This window comes from Megascapheus bottae, chromosome 18, assembly GCF_031878675.1.
Source record: "Megascapheus bottae isolate mThoBot1 chromosome 18, mThoBot2.hap1, whole genome shotgun sequence".
NCBI classification, from domain to species: Eukaryota; Metazoa; Chordata; class Mammalia; order Rodentia; family Geomyidae; genus Megascapheus; species Megascapheus bottae.
In genome coordinates this window covers 26,615,928-26,634,309 of record NC_143526.1, presented here as the reverse complement: position 1 = coordinate 26,634,309, position 18,382 = coordinate 26,615,928, and the positions used below count along the sequence as shown (strand labels likewise).

The following is an 18,382-nucleotide window of genomic DNA, read 5'->3' as shown; positions in this document are numbered from 1 at the left end:
ATGCAGATACACACACCCATAGTCTTAACTGCTTCGAAGGTGGATTCAAAGCCAGCTGGGACAGAAAAGAATTTTTTCAGTAAAATGCCAGACTAGAGGGATGGCTCAAATGGTAATGAAAAAAAACAATAAAGTCCAGGAAATGTGAGGCCAAGTTGGAACCTCTGGACTAGCAGGAAAAAATAAACCACCATCACTACCACCACCACGAGAAACTTCATTTGATTTAGCTGGGAGTTTGGCCTAGTCATAAGAGTGCTTGCCTAGCATACATGAAGACTCGGGTTGATTCCTTGGTACCACGTACATAGAAAAAGCCGGAAGTGATGCTGTGGTTCAAAAGGTGGAGCTCTAGCCTTGAGAAAGCCCAAGGACAGTGCTCAGGCCATGAGTTCAAGTCCTGGTACTGGCAAAAAAAAAAGATTTAAAAGGGCTGGGAGTTTGGCCTAGTGGCAGAGTTGTTGCCTAGCATGCATGAAGACCCGGGTTCCATTCCTCCATACCACATACATAGAAAAAAACCAAAAGTGGTACTGTGGCTCAAGTGGTAGAAAGCCCAAGGGCAGTGCTCAAGCCCTGAGTTCAAGGCCCAGGACTAGGGGGAAAAAAAAAAAAAAGGAACTTCATTTGACTCAAAGAATGGAAACAGAGCCCCCACGTGGTGGCTCATGCCTGTAATCTTAGCTACTCAGGAAGCTGACATCTGAGGATCATGGTTCAAAGCCAGCCCAGGCACTAAAGTCTGCTCACAGACTCTTCAATTAACGATTAGGAAACAGGAAGTGATGCTGTGGTTCATGGGGTAGGGTTAGTAGCCTTGGGCTGAAGAGCTCAGGGACAACACCCAGGTCCAGAGTTCAAGCCCCACAATGGACCAAAAAAAAAAAAATGTAAACAGGAAAACATCTGTGAGACATATGGGGCAAATCTAAATATAGATAGGGATCTGCTGCTAATTTTCTTAGTCTTTTAATGTTATCTTGCTCATAGAAGTAGAATGACTTTTTTCTTAGTAATTACATAATCATGCTTTACAGAAAGACATATAAAAGAGAAAGTCTAGGCATTGGTAGTTCATCTCTATAAACCTATCTACTAAGGAGGCTCTGAGGGTAATGGTTCCAAGTCAGTCCAGGCCAACTGGAAGTTGACAGCATTCAGGCCTTAAGTTTAAGCCCTAGGACCAACACACCACACACACACACACACACACACACACACGCACGCACGCACGCACGCACGCACGAAAAGAAGAAAGGAAGAAGAGAAAAACGGAGGGAGGAAAAGAAGAAAGGGACAGTTAAAAAAAAAAAAAAGATGAAGCAGGCCAGGAGCTTGGCCTAATGGTAGACTGCTTGCCTAGCATGCACAAAGCCCTGGGTTCGATTCCTGGTACCACATACACAGAAAAAGCCAGAAGTTGTGCTGTGGCTCCAGTGGCAGAGTGGTAGCTTTGAGCAAAAAGTGTCCAAGGACAGTGCTCAAGTCCTGAGCTCAAGCCCCAGGACTGGCAAAACAAAACAAAACAAAAGACTGAAGATAGCCAGGAGCTGGTGGTTTACATCTATAAACCTAGCTACTCATGATCTGAGGATCATGATTCAAAGCCAGCTGTGGCAGAAAAGTCCCCATGAGACTTATCTTCAATTAAGCACTAAAAACTGGGAAGTGGTGCTGTGGCTCAAGTGGTAGAGCTCTAGCCTTGAACACAAAGAGGCTCAGAGACAATGCCCAAGCCCTGAGTTCAAGCCCACAAACCGCCACCCCCAAAAAGACAGAATCCATGTAGTGGTCTTAATGGATCTTTATTGGCTAGTATTTTACCTTTCCTGCTTGATCTGAATGTTCTCATCATAAAAACTTATAAATAGGAGGAAGGAAATGATCATTAAGATACTAAAAGCATGTGACAGAAACAGTAAGACAATTAAGGAAATAAAAGTAGGAAAACTTCCCCTGGAAAGTAATGCCACTTTTTCATCTTATAATCTTACAATCATTCACAGCACTAGAAAGATTTCAGCGAGTTGGTCCTTGGCCTGCTCCCTAATCCATCTAGACTGTATGCTGACTGACTGCCAGGGTTACCAAGAGCTCTGGGCTTTTCAAACTTAAAACTAACCAGTGACACAGCAGGAATAGGTCAGGTGACCAAGAAACAAACAGCTTCGCCAGTAATGCTGTAGAAAGTCCCAGACACTGCTGAAAACAGTAGTTTCTACTGATATCTTGGCAAATAAAGTAGAACACAAAATACAAAAAACTTTCCCCTTTCCACAATAAAGCATTTTCTTAGTGTTTATTTTCTTGTCACAAAGATTCAGTTCTGTTCAAAATTCAGTTCTAATATTTCCTGTACACTTGCTTGTTTCCCAAATTTATGTGTTTTCCTCCCTAATATTGGAGGTTTAAACATATAACACACTGGTAGGCAGGCAGTTTACTACTTAAACCCTACCCACAGTTCTTCATACTTTAGCTATTGCCCAAATTTAATTTTTAACCAGACTAGGGGCCAATATTTGTCAATGAACCATGAAACAGGTTACTTAACTATTTACTCTTTTTTGTTTGTTTTGCCAGTCCTGAGTTTTCGACTAGGGCCTGGGCATTGTCTTTGGGCTTTTCCTCAAGGCTAGTACTCTACCACTTAAGCTACAGCACTACTTCTGGCTTTTTCTGTGTATGTGGTACCAAGGAATCGAGCCCAGGGATTCATGTTAGCCAAGTACTCTACCACTAAGCTATACTCCCAGCCCCAATTATTTCCCTTTAAACTAAAAAACAAAAAAAAAAAATCTTGAACGTATAAAGAAAACATAATTGCACATATTCCTAGTATCCAATGGGAATTACTCACTGTTAACATCTTTGACATATCTGCTATTTTGGAGCATTTGTACTTTTTGGAATTACATATATAAAGTATTAACTTATTGTCAGTTTTCATGGGAGAAAAAACTGAATACAGATTTTAATCAAACTTTATCCCCAGAGGTCACCACTAAGAGTATGTTTTGTTCAGCCAGCTGCTTTTTTTTTTTTTTTTTTTTTTAATAGAAACCAACCAACAAACAGACACCTAACTTCAGCAGTAACATTGCCCTGGAGTTCACAGGTCTACTTGAGCAAGGCTAGTACATCCTGGGTAGCAGTATGGTTGTCCAAGACTACAAAATTCCACCTTTAGAAGTCAAGTATATTCAGCTGTCCCAGTAATATAGCTTATATCAAACACGCTGCTTTCATATTATAATTTATTTCTAATTTTCTTTGAGTTTAGACTAAATGTAGATGTGATATATAACAAGAAGGCAAAACCTATCTAAACAGAAGCAATGTGCTGAGGGTCACAATTCAGAGTAAACATTAATAGGATCAGAACTCAAATGACCCACATTTGTGGGCTCTGAGCTTCCTTTCTGCTGTATCTCACTGGCTTCCAGCAATAAAGTCTACTGCAATCTAAGCCATAATTATTTTTATCTTTATTAATACATGTAATGATAAACTCACTGCTGAATGCTTTTATAGCAAGTGCTACTTAACCAGCCAGATACATTTTCTTACTTGTTTATAATTCATTCTGGTTCCCTGGACATACAAGAAAAAATTTAGGAAAAAAGTACCTAACCTTCCATAATTTATATGACTTTTTCCAATTCAAAAATTAAACCATTCAAATATTCATATATATTCTCCTTATATAATGTATGCCTCCTATTCTGAATGCTTTATAAGGTTAAGTCCTCACGCTATTGTGATCCACATCACAGAAGACTAATGTGAACACTTTGATATTCAGTAATAAAATATGGGGAGGCTGTCAAATGTTTGCTTATCATATTCATGTTGTTTGTCCATTTTCTTCTCAGTTATTTGGTGGGAGGGTGTCTTGGTATTCATATATTTCATCATATTAAAAAACAGTCATTTGGGGGCTGGGAGTTTGGCCTAGTGGTAGAGTGCTTGCCCAGCATGCACAAAGACCTGGGTTCAATTCCTTGGTACCACATGCATAGAAAAAAGCTGGAAGTAGTACTGAGGCTCAAGTGGTAGAGCACTAGCCTTGAGAAAGTCCAAGGACAGTGCTCAAGCCCAGGACTGGCAAAAAAAAAATTTTTTTTAAAGTCATTTGGAGGACAAGGGGAGCATGGCCTAGTGATACAGTGCTGTGGCTCAAGTGGTGGGGCACTAGCCTTGAGAAAGCCCAAGGACAGTGCCCAGGTCCTGAGTTCAAGCCCCAGGACTGCCAGGTAAGCTCTTTAAAAGGAACTAAGAGGAATATACCTTTCTCTCACTTGCCTCTCTTCCTCCCCATATTTTGGGTTGGTGCTGGAGTTTGAACTTAGGGCCTCACTTTCAGTTGGCTATTTTTCTCAAGATCGGTGCTTAACCACTTGTACCACACCTCCATTATGGATTTTTGCTGGTTAACTGGAGTGTCTCATGTACTTTCTGCCTGGGATGGCTTCAAACTACAATCCTTACATCTCTGTCTCAATAGCTAGAATTACAGGTATAAGCCACCAGCCCCTGACTGCTTCCTTTCCCCTCCTTACTGGATAGATGTTTAGCCATTTTGTGCACATGGAGCTTTGGTAAAGACAGAAAACACCTGCTAAAGATAGCAAACTATAAGAAGAGAAGAGGCCTCCTTCTTTCATAATTTTAAATCCATTGGCCTGCCCTTCTCTAGGGAGATACTTTTTGCAAGAGAGAATAAATTCTAGGAGCCAGGAGTGTAGCCTGCTGGTAGAGTGCTTGCCTAGCATACACAAAGTTCTGGGTTTGATCCCTTGGTACTACATACACAGAAAAAGCTGGAAGTTGTGCTGTGGTTCAAGTGGTAGAGTGTTAATCTTGAGAAAGGACAAGGCTGGGAGTGTGGCCTAGGGATAGAGTGCTTGCCTACCATGCATAAAGCCCTGGGTTCAATTCCTCAGTACACATTCACAGAAAAAGCCAGAAGTGGTGCTGTGGCTCAAGTGGTAGAGCACTAGCCTTGACAAAGCCCAAAGCCCAAGGACAGTGTTGAAGTCCCAAGTTCAAAAGCCAGAGCTGGCAAAAAAAAAATGGGAAGTTGGGCTTGGCTCAAGGATAGGGCAGTAGCCTTGATCTGAAGAGCTCAAGGACAGTGCTCAGGCCAAGTTCAAGCCCCATGACCCACAAAACATAAATAAATAAATAAATAAATAAATAAAATGATTTAAACTCATGTCCATTTGCAATTGATTTTCTTATCTATACATACATATTTCATTAATTGCAGTACATATATGGTACACTGCAAACTAAATCCAAGAACATAAATGTTAATCACCATAAATGGAAAATGATACCTAGAAATCTGCCCACTATATTCCAATATAATAACTTAGTTTCCATTTTCTTCTATCCACTTCTTATGATTCTTCTCTCATACAATCAGCTCTTTGTAAAATCAGTTTTTCAAGTCTTCATTCAGAAAGCATCCACAGTTAACTTTCCCTCACTTCTTTGGCTATTGCAAGCATGCTTGATCTAAACACAGTGCAGAATTTTGGGGTGGATCCTAAAATAGATAAAGGACATATGGAAAAACTAAGCAATTCGAATAAAGTCTGGAATGCTAAACTCCAAGCAACCAAAAGTTGACTAAGTAAACTAAAGCATTATACCAATATTAACTAGTTTTGATAAACTATGCTTGTATATAAGATGTTAACCATAAAGAAAGCTACATAAAGGGTTACATAGAAATACCTGGTACCATATTTGTAACTCATTTACCAATCTAGATTATTTCAAAATAAAAATCATTATAAGTTGACTTTTCTTCAAACTAGGGTTCAAAATCACAAATACCAGTTTTAAGCACCCAAGTTGTTTTGCCAGTCCTGGGCTTGCAACTCAGGGCCTGGGCACTGTTCTTGGGCTTTCTCATTGGACTTTCTCAAGGATAGTGCTCTACCACTTGGCTTCATGCATCCTAGGCAAGCACTCTACCACCAGGCCATGCTCCTGGTTTTTTTCTTTTTTTATGTCCGTATAAAAACAAGTTTAAGCTGTGTAACATACGAGGCAAGCCATTTCTCAACATTCACTCCTCCTTTTTATTAATGTTCTACTAGAACACTAGAGAAGAGCCCTAGAGTTAGGACACATTGTCAAGGTATTATGTATGGTGTAGTAAGAGTCACTGAAGAGTGAGTCCACAGTACACTTTCATCCCAGATCCAAGTAAAGAGACAAGTAGAAAGTGGCGCTGCGAATCAAGTGGTAGAGTGCCAGCCTTGAGCTGAAAAGCTCAAGGACAATACCCAGGCCCAGAGTTCAAGTACCACAACTGACCAAGATGTGGGGGGAGAGACATAAGTAGCCAGACCTATACCTAGAAATAAAAACACAAAACACAACTGTAAATAGCCTTTTTGCTTCTGTTTGGAGAGAACCACACTAAACCTCCCTGGCCAATATCCAAGCAAGTATATAAAAGGCTGAAATTTTCAGGCATTCAAGGGCACGATCGTACTTTGCATGTTGGGGTTTTCTTGAGGCAAGGATTATCGACACTACAACTATTTTTTTTCTGTAGATGTATAAACCACAAAGAGAGCCATGATTATTCTGGTGAGTGGTCAGTAAGCAACACTCAGAGATAAATTTAAGTGCCTTCAGTTCAGCATCATTATCATTAGCCACTTTCTCACCACCCATTTCACAGCTGTGATGCTTCACTCTATAAACACCCATGAAATTTAACATATCCCACAGCTTCATCTAGCAATTTTTCTTTATTCATTCAATAAACAATTCGTATAAGGACTGTTTCATAACCACTATCACTATCAGTTAATATTTAGTGAATACTGATCATGTGCTAGACACTGATCTATGTACCAGGTGAAGCTATGTGGGAATTGGCAATTAAAATTTATCCTGCCACGCTCTGGTAGCTCACACCCATAATCGTAGCTATACAGGAGGCTGAGATCTGAGGATAGAGGTTTGAAGCCAGCCTGAAGAAGGAAAGCTGTGATGTGAGACTCTTATCACCAATTAATTACCTAAAAACCAGAAATGGAGCTGTGGCTCAAAGTGATATAGCTATAGCCTTGAGCAAAAAAAAACCTCAGGGACAGTGCCCAGGCTGAGTTCAAGGCCCATATCCAACAACAAAAACCAGAACAAAATATCTGCCGGGTGCCTTGGCTCACACCTGTAATCCTAGCTACTCAGGAGGCTGAGATGTGAGGATGACAGTTCAAAGCCAGTCTGGACATTAAAGAATAAGAGACTTATATCCAGTTAACCACTAGAAAAAAGGAAATGGAACATGGGGCTGTGGCTTAGGGATAGGGCAGTAGCCTTGAGCTGAAGAGCTCAGGGACAGAAACCAGGCCCAGAGTTCAAACCCCATGACCCACAAAATATATATATATACATATCAAACCCCATGACCCACAAAAAATATATAAGTATATATATATATATATATATATATATATATATATATATATATATTTGAGGGGTCGGGAGTTTGGCCTACTGATAGAGTGCTTGCCTAATATGCACAAAGACCATGGTTCAATTCCTCAGCACCACATACATAGAAAAAGCTGGAAGTGGTACTATGGCTCAAGTGATAAGGCTCTAACCTTGAGAAAGCCCAAGGATAGTGTTCAGGCCGAGTTCAAACCCCAGGACTGGCAAAAAAAAATTTTTTTTATATATCTGGGGGGGGGGGGCAGGCACAGAGACAGAGGGAAAAAATACATACATATATATATATATATATATATATATATAGAAAAAAAGGCCAGGCTCAGTGGCCCATACCTGTAATCCTAGCTACTCAGGAGGCTGACATCTGAGGATCACGGTTCAAAGTTGAGAATTAAAAAGTCTATGAGGCTCTTACCTCCAGTTAACCACCAGAAAATCAAAAGTGGCGCTGTGGCTCAAGGGGTAGGGTGGTAGCCTTGAGCTGAAGAGCTCAGGGACAAAGCCCAAGCCTAGAGTTCAAGTCCCACAACTGACCAAAAAAATTTTTTTTGAGGCTGGGAGGTTGGCCTAGTGGTTGAGTGCTTGCCTAGCATGCACAAAGACCCGGGTTTGATTCCTCAGTACCATATACATAGAAAAAAGCCAGAAGTGGTGCTGTGGCTCAAGTGGTAGGAGCTCTAGCCTTGAGAAAGCCCAAGGACAGTGCTCAAGGCTTCAAGCTCTTACTTGATCACTGCTTGTGCTATACCACTTGAGACACAGAAATATCCAGTCCCCTGGACAATTTCTATAAAACATTCAAACACTTTCAAACAGTGAAGCTATATGGCAGAAGCACTGGATGATTGGAGGCTACCAAAGCAATAACAAACTGTAAAGCCCAGAAGGAATGTTACAAAGTACAGGAATTCACACAATGTCAAATTAGTAGAAAATTAGGAGCAGAAAATACATTGTTTTATTAGAGCCTATCCCTTTTTCTCCCACCTTGATTTTGTGTAGTTGGTTTTTGTTTTAGTCCCCTCTTTGAGACAGAGGGTCTTGAAATGTGGCCTAGACTGGCTCAATCCTCTTCTGCCTTAGCCTCCCTCCCGAGTGTTGGAATTACAGGTGTGTGTCATGATACCATTCTCTTCATCTCTTTCATTATTTATTCTACAAACATGTATTTGTTTTCAGGGTGTGAAAAGGAATGGAAGAAAAAGAGGGTCAGAATTCTAAGAATGAGTTCTTGTTCTCTATAAATTCCATCTAGTAAAAACAAAAACAAATAACACACAAACACTTGGCTGCAGAGATAGCCAAATGGTGGAGTGCTTGCCTAGCATGCACAAGGTCCTGGGGGTCCATTCCCAGCAGGGCAAAAAGCCTTAAGTACCATAAGAATATGGGAAAGCCATTCTAACATATAAATTGACAGCCTCCTTTCAAGGGAACAATGCAATACCACCCCTTCCTTTGTTGAGTGGCTAAAATAAAGAAAAAGCAACCAGCAAAAAAAGTGCTCTTCTGGTTTAATAGCAGTTTAGCAGTACCAAAGCTCAATGCCCACTCTCCCTCTCTCTAAAAGGTCTCTGCTGCAACCCCTCCATCATTCCAGCCTCCACACTTCCCTAGATGCCCCATGCCAACTCGGTCACAAACAATGCCCAGACTACCAAGGTCAATTCCAAAGACAGAGAGCAGAAATTAGAAACAGATTTTCCATCTTGACAAGGGACGAGGAGGACCCCCTCCTCCAAACCAATACCAGACATCTTTTCCCATGGCAAGGCACCTGGTGTGGGGGGGGGAGCTTAGTCTGCATCCACGTCTTTCACAGCTTCTAGACCTCTCTTCTTTTTCCCCCCAGTTAGTTTTTCCTTCTTGAGACCCTAATGACCTTCACCTCCCCCAACCTGAGCGGGAGGGATTTTAGGGGAGCCGCTATCAAGGGCAAAGGCTCCAGACAACCACAATAAAGGGATTTCATAGGTGAGTCGTTTCTGGGGGAGACCCCTTTGGGGGTCCTACACAGGGGAGCCCATTGTGTGAGGGGAGGGACAGTCTGTTTTAGAGGGAATAACGGCGGCAGGCGAAGGCAAATGAGCTGGCAGCCACTGTGGGTCCCTGGCGGGGTGGGGGTGGGGGGTCCCACGGAGGGAGGGCTGGCTGTCACAATGGGGGAGGGGGTGTCCTCACAAGGAACCGTGGTGGGGTTGTCTACACCCGAGCGGTGGAAGGGGCCTCCACAGAGGGCGCCGTTCCCGGGAAACCGTTCCTCCAGGAGCCGTTCAGAGAATCGTCCGCCAGGAAGCCATGTCGGGCCACGCCCTGCGGTGTCCCCGGGACCCCGATGGCTCGCATCCCCGGTCAGCCCGTTCCTCGGAGGCCTCGACCCCGCGTACCTGACAGAAGGCGACCCACGACCGGGGCTGCCGGGGAACCGCGCGCGGGGCGGCCCCAGCCGGTGCGAGGTGTACACGTCCATGGCGGCGGGCGGCGGGCGGCGGGCGGCGGGCGGCGGGCGGCGGAGGAGGAGGACGGCTCGGCAGCAAGGGTCGCTCAAGCCGGCGGGGCGCTCCAGGCCAGCGACGGCCAAGCGCGGCGGAGGGGCGTGCCGGGTAGGAGGGGGCGCAGCGTGCGGGAGCACGTCAGGCAGGGCGGGGCGGGGGGAGGGGCCGCGAGGAGCGTGGACGGGGGCGTCGCCACGGACACGGAGGGGAATGTCAGCGAGCGGTCTCAGGGCCGCGTCCTCGTTAAGTAGCGAGACGGTCGGGCCGGATGTTGGGGGGACGGGTTCCCAGAAAGATGGATACCAGAGAGCAGCTCGACCCGATTCTCCGGCTCGGCATCGTCGAGTGAGACTAGGAGCAGCGTCCCCCAGCCACGCACACGGACGCGCCCTGGGGGCGGGGCTTGCTCCAATCAAGCCCCGCCCACTCGACCCCGCCCCTCTGCACGTCCCGCTCAGGGCTCCGGTGGAAGCTTTCCTTCCCTGGGCACATCCTCGGTCGCCCGACTTTCATCCCAGGGTCTCTCCCCTTGCTCCTCATCCGCAGTTCATCTTCCCTTCCCGTTCTCTTCCCAGCGGACCTCTGCTTACCGATGCGCAGGCCAGCCATGCGCGGGACTTAGGCCTTAAGAGACTCATGTGGTCCCAGAGGTTTTCCCCCTTTCTCTTGCTTCTCAGACCCTGACCCGTTTCCGTGGTTACATGGAACAAAAACAAAAAAAAAGTAAAAACAAACAAAACATTTCAGTGATTAGCTGTATAAAATACGGAAAATTCACTGAGTGGGTTCGCGGGCATCCTGGATCTACTTAATGATTTTTGTCTTGCATCGTGTAGTGATTGATCCTGTCCAGATGTTTCCAATGCCTTGTATTCATCTTTCCACAATGAATTACAATTAACTAAAGCTGTTTTTTTGACACAGTAATTGGTGCTTGAATCACTTAAATGGAAATACTAGCTGAAAATCTAAATAAAGATCTTGACAGCTTTGAATTTGGCCCAGTGGTAGAGTGCTTTGCCTTAGCATGTATGAAGACCTGGGTTCAATTCCTCAGTACCACATACATAAAACAACAGCGCCAAAAGTGGTGCTATGGCTTGAGCGGTAGAGCTCTAACCTTGAGAGAGCCCAAGAATGGTGCTTAGGCCCTGAATCCAAGCAAAGGACTGAGCAAAAAAAAAAAAAAAAAGACTATTTTGACAAGCACTGTGGCTCATGCCTGTAATTCTAGCTACTCAGGAGACTGAGATCTGAGGATAAGGTTCAAAGCCAGCTCGAACACTAAAGACCATGAGACTCTATCTCCAATTAACCTCTGGAAAACGGGAAGTGGCGCTGTGGCTCAAGGGTAGAGTGGTAGCCCTGATCTCAGGGACAACCCCCGACCCAAGGGTAGGGCAGTAACCTGGAGCTGATGAGCTCAGGGACAGCGTCCAGGTCCAGAGTCCAAACCTGCCATGACCCATCAAAAAAAAAAAAAAATCTTGACACTTTCCAATCTTGACAATCTTCCTGCAAGTTTGAGTGGAGGATGACAGGGAAAAAAGTAGGAAATAAAAGCAATTGTTTTTCATATTCAAGACAGGAGATGTTGTTATTCGAGTCCCAAGTCATGAACAAGTAAGTAGTTACCGTTTAGACACGATTTTCATATCATAACACATGCCAGTCACCTATAATCTCATTTCAGGGAATTATTGCTTCTGAAAACTAGTCATCAATAGCTTCTGAAAGCCAACCAATCAACAGCTCTAGGTTTCTAACCATTGGCCAATCAGCACTGCCTTATACCAAAGCTGGGGCTTCAGCTACATCGCTCTAGTGACCACACACATAGCAAAATCTATCAATGGTTGTACACTCCAACTTCTTTTAAAAGTTCTCCAGAGCCAGAATCTTATGTATAGCTTCTGACTTTGGTCAGATACTATATCTTGCTAGTACAGCTTTCCCTTGTAAACAAATGAGAAATTCAGTTTCCTACCTGTGATCCTCAGATCTCAGCCTCCTGAGCTAGGGCTTGAGAGCTGAGGAGAAGTAGCTAGGTATATAGGTTGTCTTGAAGTAATTATATTTGTCATGATTTACTTTATTATTTATTTGTTTATTTATTTATTTTATCGGTCGTGGGGCTTGGACTCTGGGCCTGGGCGCTGTCCCTGAGCTCTTCAGCTCAAGGCTACTGCCCTATCCCTTGAGCCACAGCACCACTTCCTGTATTATAGTGGTTAAATGGAGACAAGAGTCTCATGGTCCTTAGTGTCCTGGCTGGCTTTGAACCATGATCCTCAGAGCTCAGCCTCCTGAGTAGCTAGGATTACAGGCGTGAGCCACCATGCCCAGCTTTTATTTTATTTTTTATTGTTATAAAGGTGATGTACAGAGGGCTTACCGTTTCATAAATCAGGTAATGAGTACATTTCTTTTTGGACAATGTCACCCTTTCCTTCCCTCTCCCCCACTTTTGCCCTCCTCTCCCCACCCACAGGTTATATAGTTCCGTTTCAGCATAATTTCTACTGCATACTACTGCTGCACTTGTTTACCCCTTATCCTTGCATTTCTGGGTTCCTCCCTTTCCTCTCCCCAAAAACAGATAAGACAAAAAAGAAAAGAAAAAAAACCGCATTTCATTTCCCGGAGCTCATTTCAATAAAAACTATTTTATATGATCAGAGGCACAGAGGCATTTCACCTTTGAGGTTCCTCTCCTAAGAGTAGTCATGATTAATTTTAAAACTGAATTTTATCCCATGGACAATTATCTTTTTCATGGATCTTACGAAATGCTCTTCTAGTATGGGCGGAAATAAAATCATGAAAATAATAAAAACATGCTAATGTTCCTTTTTGTCAGTGGGGGTAGACTTCTTATCACAGAGTGGGAATCTCAGTCACAGAGGAAGCACCTCAAGGAGAAGGACCAGATTCAAGCCATATCTTCCTTGCCGCCAGCTCTGGAGGGGAAGGAAAATGACCTCTGCATGTAACCCATTCCCCTCGGAACTGGTATGTGGATCCCTTTAACCATTAGACCCTGGGGAGAACCCAAGGCTTTGTCCTCCACATTCAGCCATGTTTGCAGAAGGGAAATATATATGGTGATAATGGTGACATAGCTCAATGGTAGAGTGCCTACATAGTGTATGTGCAAGGGCCTGTGCTCCCCAGTACCTCCAAACAAAAAAAGGTGGAAATCAGGATATCCTGGGATAGCTAGACAGCATTACTGATTAGTTATTATTTTTTTTTAGTTATTATTTTTTATGGTACTAGGGTTTAAACTCAAGGCCTCACACTTATTAGGCTGGAACACTGCTGCTAATACTACTCCTTTTGACCTTTTCTGCACTGCTTTTGTTTTCATTTTGTTTATTTTTAGGAAAGTGTGAATTCCTTTCTAATTTTCTTGTGAAGTTTGTAGAGTCCATAAGAGAATTTAGTGTCATCCACATCATGTTCATTTTGAAGACTATAAAGACTGCCAGCATTATATTTCACTTAGACCTTGATATGATTTTTTTTCCTCTAGACATCTTCTTTAATCGTATTTAAGGTGTTCTACAGAGGAGTTGCCATTGCATAAATAATGAGTACATATTTCTTTTGGGGCAATATCATCCCTTCCTTCTCTTTGTACTGCTTAGTTTTGAGATAGGGTCTTTCTTCTTGTCTAGATGTGTGTTTGGACTACAATCCGTCATTTAGGCTTTCTGCCCCTTCTGGAATGACAAATGTATACTACTAATATCTAGTTTCTTTCCATTGAGGTATACTTTGCATCTTTTCTACCCAGGCTGGAACCATAATCAACACAATCACAATCTCTCATAAAGATAAGTTTGGGCCACTGTCTCCAGTTATCAGCTGAAAAGTGGTCTTGCATATATGTGGAACTGACTTCAACCTGAGATCCAATGTCAGCCTTTGAAGTAGCTGGCATTACAGACATAAACCACTAGCGTCTGGCTCTATCTTTTTTTTTTTTTTTTTTTTTTTTTTTTTGCCAGTCCTGGGCTTGAGCTCAGGGCCTGAGCACTGTCCTTGGACTTTCTCAAGGCTAGAGCTCTACCACTTGAGCCTCAGCACCACTTCCGGCTTTTTTCTATGTATGTGGTACCAAGAAATCAAACCCGGGTCTTCATGCATGCTAGGCAAGCACTTTAACCACTAGGCCAAACTCCCAGCCCCTATCTTTTTTTTTTTTTTTTTTTTTTTGGTCAGTCATGCGGTTTGAACTCTGGGCCTTGGCATTGTCTCTGAGCTCTTCAGCTCAAGGTTACTGCCCTACACCTTGAGCCACAGCATCCTTTCCTATCAATTTTTAAAAATGTTTGAATTTGTATGTTTTATATTAGAAATTAAACTCAAGCCAGGTTCCAGTGGCTCATGCCTGTAATCCTAGCTACTCAGGAGGCTGAGATCTGAGGATTGTGGCTCCAAACTAGCCTGGGCAGCAAAGTCCAGGAGACTCTGATCTCCAATTAACCACCAGAAAAACAGAAGTGGTGCTGTGGCTCAAAGTGGTGGGTTACTAGCCTTAAGCTGAAGAGCTTAAGGACAGCATTCAGGCCCCAAATTCAAGTTCCATGACAAAAGAAGAAGAAGAAGGAAAAGGAAGAGGAGGAGGAGGAGGAGGAGGAGGAGGAGGAGGAGGAGGAGGAGGAGGAGGAGGAGGAGGAGGAGGAAAATACCAATATCATAATAGCACCCATAGGAACTCATAGCAGCTTGTGAAAAAAAAACATAAAAATAACTCTACTAGAGTTCTGAATTTCAATTATTGTCTTTTATGAGTCATGTAGTAGCTACTGTTGGAAAGCCATTCATATTCCTTTGATCAACCAATACACCAATTGTTGTGAATTTGGGTCTGATACTTTCTCTTCGGACAATTGCCCTTCACAAATTCACACCACCGCAGGAAGAATGCCTGGGAGGCTATAAATGCTCTGAGAGACAGGGAAATAGTCCAAAATCCACTGATAAGGGTAAAAAGCCTTGCTTTTCCCTCAGGAGGGACAATTCTTTTTCTGTCAGTTATATGACTGAACTCAGGGCCTAAGCACTGTTCCTGAGCTCTTACACTCAAGGCTAGTGCTCTGTCACTTTGAACTACAACACCACTTCCTATTTTCTGGTGGTTAATTAGAGATAAGAGTCTCATGAACTTTTCTCTGCTAGGCCAGCTTTGAACCACAATCCTCAGATCTCAGCCTCCTAAATAGCTTGGATTACACTTATGAGCTGCTGGCTCCTGGTAGAATTCTTCTTCTTTTTTTTTAATTGTATCTTATTGTCAGGGTAACATATAGAGGGGTTACAGTTACATTCGTCAGGTAGTGGGTACATTACTTCTTGAACATTGATACCCCTTCTCATGTTTTTCTTTTACTTTCCTTCCCCCTTTCCTCTTCCAGTCATCTTGTTTTTCCCCTTCCCTTCCCCATTTCATATAAATAAATGTATATAGGAGCCGGTCGAGGTGATTCACACCTGTAATCCTAGCTACTCAGGAGGCTGAGATCTGAGGACTGAGGTTCAAAGCCAGACCAGGCACTAAAGACTGAGAGAGTCTCATCTCCATTCAACCACTAGAAAACGGGAAGTACAGCTGAAGCTCCAGGGATAGGGAGGGCAGTGGCCCTGAGCTGAAGAGCTCAGGGACAGTGCCCAGGCCCACGTTCAACCCTGATCTCACACACACACACACACACACACACACACACACACACACACACACACACACAAAGTATATACGATATACCAGGTAACAAAGTCAGATACAGTAACAAGATGAGATTAACCATATGGCGAAAAAATAACTTCAAATAGTACATTAAGAACAACAATCATAAAGATTGTTTCCATATCCAAGGGTTCATTTCATTTAGTTTCATCCTATATGGCCATATGTTCATAGCTTTTTAGTTATTGTGATCCTCTGCTAGGAGAATCCTAGATATGTACTAATAATTTATTTATTTATTTATTTATTTATTTATTTATTTATTTATTTTGCCAGTCCTGGGCTTGGGCTCAGGGCTTGAGCACTGTCCTTGGGCTTTCTCAAGGCTAGAGCTCTACCACTTGAGCCTCAGCACCACTTCCGGCTTTTTGCTATGTATGTGGGGTACTGAGGAATTGAACCCGGGTCTTCGTGAATGCTAGGCAAGTACTCTACCACTAGGCCAAACTCCCGGCCCCTGTGCTAATAATTTATTACAAAAAGGGAAACCATGGGAGCCTAAGTTCCTTTGGGTCTGGCTTACTTCACTTAATACGATTTTTTGCTACAATAAAAATATATGAAAAAAAAGAAAAAAAATGGGTACAAACTTAAAAAAATATATGATTTTTTCCAAGTCTTTTAATTTCCATACAAAAAGGCAATTCCATTCTTTCTGATGGCAACATAGAATCCATGGGATTATTCTTTTTCTTTGTATGTTTTAATTTTGATGTGTTTCACGATGACATTTTCAAATATGTATTTAATGTTTGATTATTACCCTCTCTTGAAAGTGGACTCTTGTATAATTCTTACTCCCATTTCTTGTGGCTATAGAATAGATTCCAGCTAAGATCACATTCTTCCCTTGTTCCCTGATATACATTATTCATTGCTCTCCTTTTCCATCCTTGGCTCTCATCCTGACATGCTCTTCCTGAGATCACATACTCAGGAGATTACATATATAAGAATCCTGAGCCCTGCTCCTGGAGAACTTGATCCAAAATCAATCCTTATCTACAACTTTTTTCTGTTCAGCAACCTTACTTGAATATAATAAATTGACAGGTAATACCAATTTTAATCTAATACATCAATTTGGTAATTAGGTAATACCTAATCTCTGAAGTAGGTTGAATTACTATTCTCAACTCATTATTTTCTCCAGGTATACGTTATTTATTCCTACTCCATTGACTTTGAACTTGACTATGAGACTTAGCTTAGCCAAGAGAATGTTAACAGATGAGTTGTAAGAAAAGGTCTTTTTATTTATAGCCAATATAGGTTCAGGGTAAATTATGTTTCTTCTTTCCTAAATTTTGTTCTAAAATAGATTTCTATGTTAAAATGTAGTTTTTATTTTAAAATACATTTGCCTTTTGTCATGTGCTATGCTGCTTTTGTGGCTTGGGGATTTGTTCCAGGACCAGTCATTTCATTTATTGATTGACATCTGTACAGCTCAAAAATCCTTTTTCTTTTTAGAGATCTCTTAAGTCTCCAAAATTTGATTTGGGCAGGGGAGGTACCTTGATTGTCTAGCCTCTGTGAAGCCCTGGGTTGGATTCCCAAGCACTGAAAAAGAAGTTTGATTTAACACTTGTTATGTCATGGTTTGGGGGTTATTTATTTTGCAGGAGAAGCATGACTAACAGGATCTTTTAGGAACAGTGAGATCTCTAGATTTCTGTTCCAGTCTCATAGCATCTGGATGACGAGGCAGGTTAGACTTATGGTCTGACACCTATCTGCTGACATCTGTAGCTGATGTGTTCCTGTCTGCCTTGGTTTAAGCTGTGTCTGATCAGTCACTTCTCATTAGCTTTTTTTTTTTCTGGTACACACCTCTATCCTTGTCCTGTCTGCTCAGTCCACATAGCAGTCCTGTGGTGCCTATGCAGACTTACTGGCTCTCAGCCAGCACTTGCACTAAGAAGAATCTTGAGTCATGGCAGGAATCCAGCTGAATCCTTGCTTGGGCCTCTCTGCACATTGTTTTTTCTGGGTTCAGTTGAGGCCATTCTACATGGTGGCTTCCTTCCAGAATCTCAAATATGGAGTGGAACAAAAACTTCCCCACCTTGAAGCCAACCAAGTTCTCAAACTGCCCTCTCCTTCAGGATTCAGGCTAGAACAGAGAAACTTGGATGCAAAGTGTTTCATGTCCTTTCTCTGCTCCTTCTTCCCCACTTTTCCTTTCCACAATACCTTCAGATCCAGGCCTAGATTTTAAAGGCACTCTAGAAAAAATGCTCCAAATCTGATAGCTCTTCACCTTTGAATAGACTCCCCCCCCCCAAAAAAAAAATAGTAAAATGTTTCTGATTTGCTCACTCCTTGTTTTGGAGCCTTTTTAATTTGCAGAAAAAACTCAAAATTCAATTTCCAATGTCCAAAGCTGGAAAACAAAACAAGATAACATAGTACAACTCCACTAGGAATGGGTGGCTCAGGCCTGTAATCCTAATCAGGAGGCTGAAATCTGGGGATTGCAATTCCAAGCCAGTCTGAGCTGAAAAGTCCATGAGACATTCTATCACCAAGTAACCACCAAAAAGCTGCAAATAGAGCTGTGGCTCAAGTGGTAGAGCAGTAGCCTTGAGCGAAAAAAGCTCAGGGACCGTGCCTAGACTCTGAGTTCAAGCTCTAGCATTGGCAA

General features: G+C 42.7%; 1 protein-coding gene across 2 annotated transcripts in view; it reads right to left on the bottom strand.

Annotated features, from left to right (window-relative positions):
• Dnaaf9 (dynein axonemal assembly factor 9) overlaps positions 1 to 10,333 on the bottom strand; it is a 102,237-nt gene extending 91,904 nt beyond the window's left edge. Inside the window, exon 1 of one of the 2 annotated variants that reach the window (XM_090352060.1) lies at positions 9,876 to 10,333. In XM_090352060.1, the coding sequence (XP_090208186.1) occupies positions 9,876 to 9,958 (83 nt within the window). In that variant the 5' untranslated portion in view covers positions 9,959 to 10,333. The remainder of the gene's footprint in view (positions 1 to 9,875) is intronic. The other variant, XM_090352059.1, reaches the window with a different exon arrangement.
• Positions 10,334 to 18,382: the final 8,049 nt, after the last annotated feature.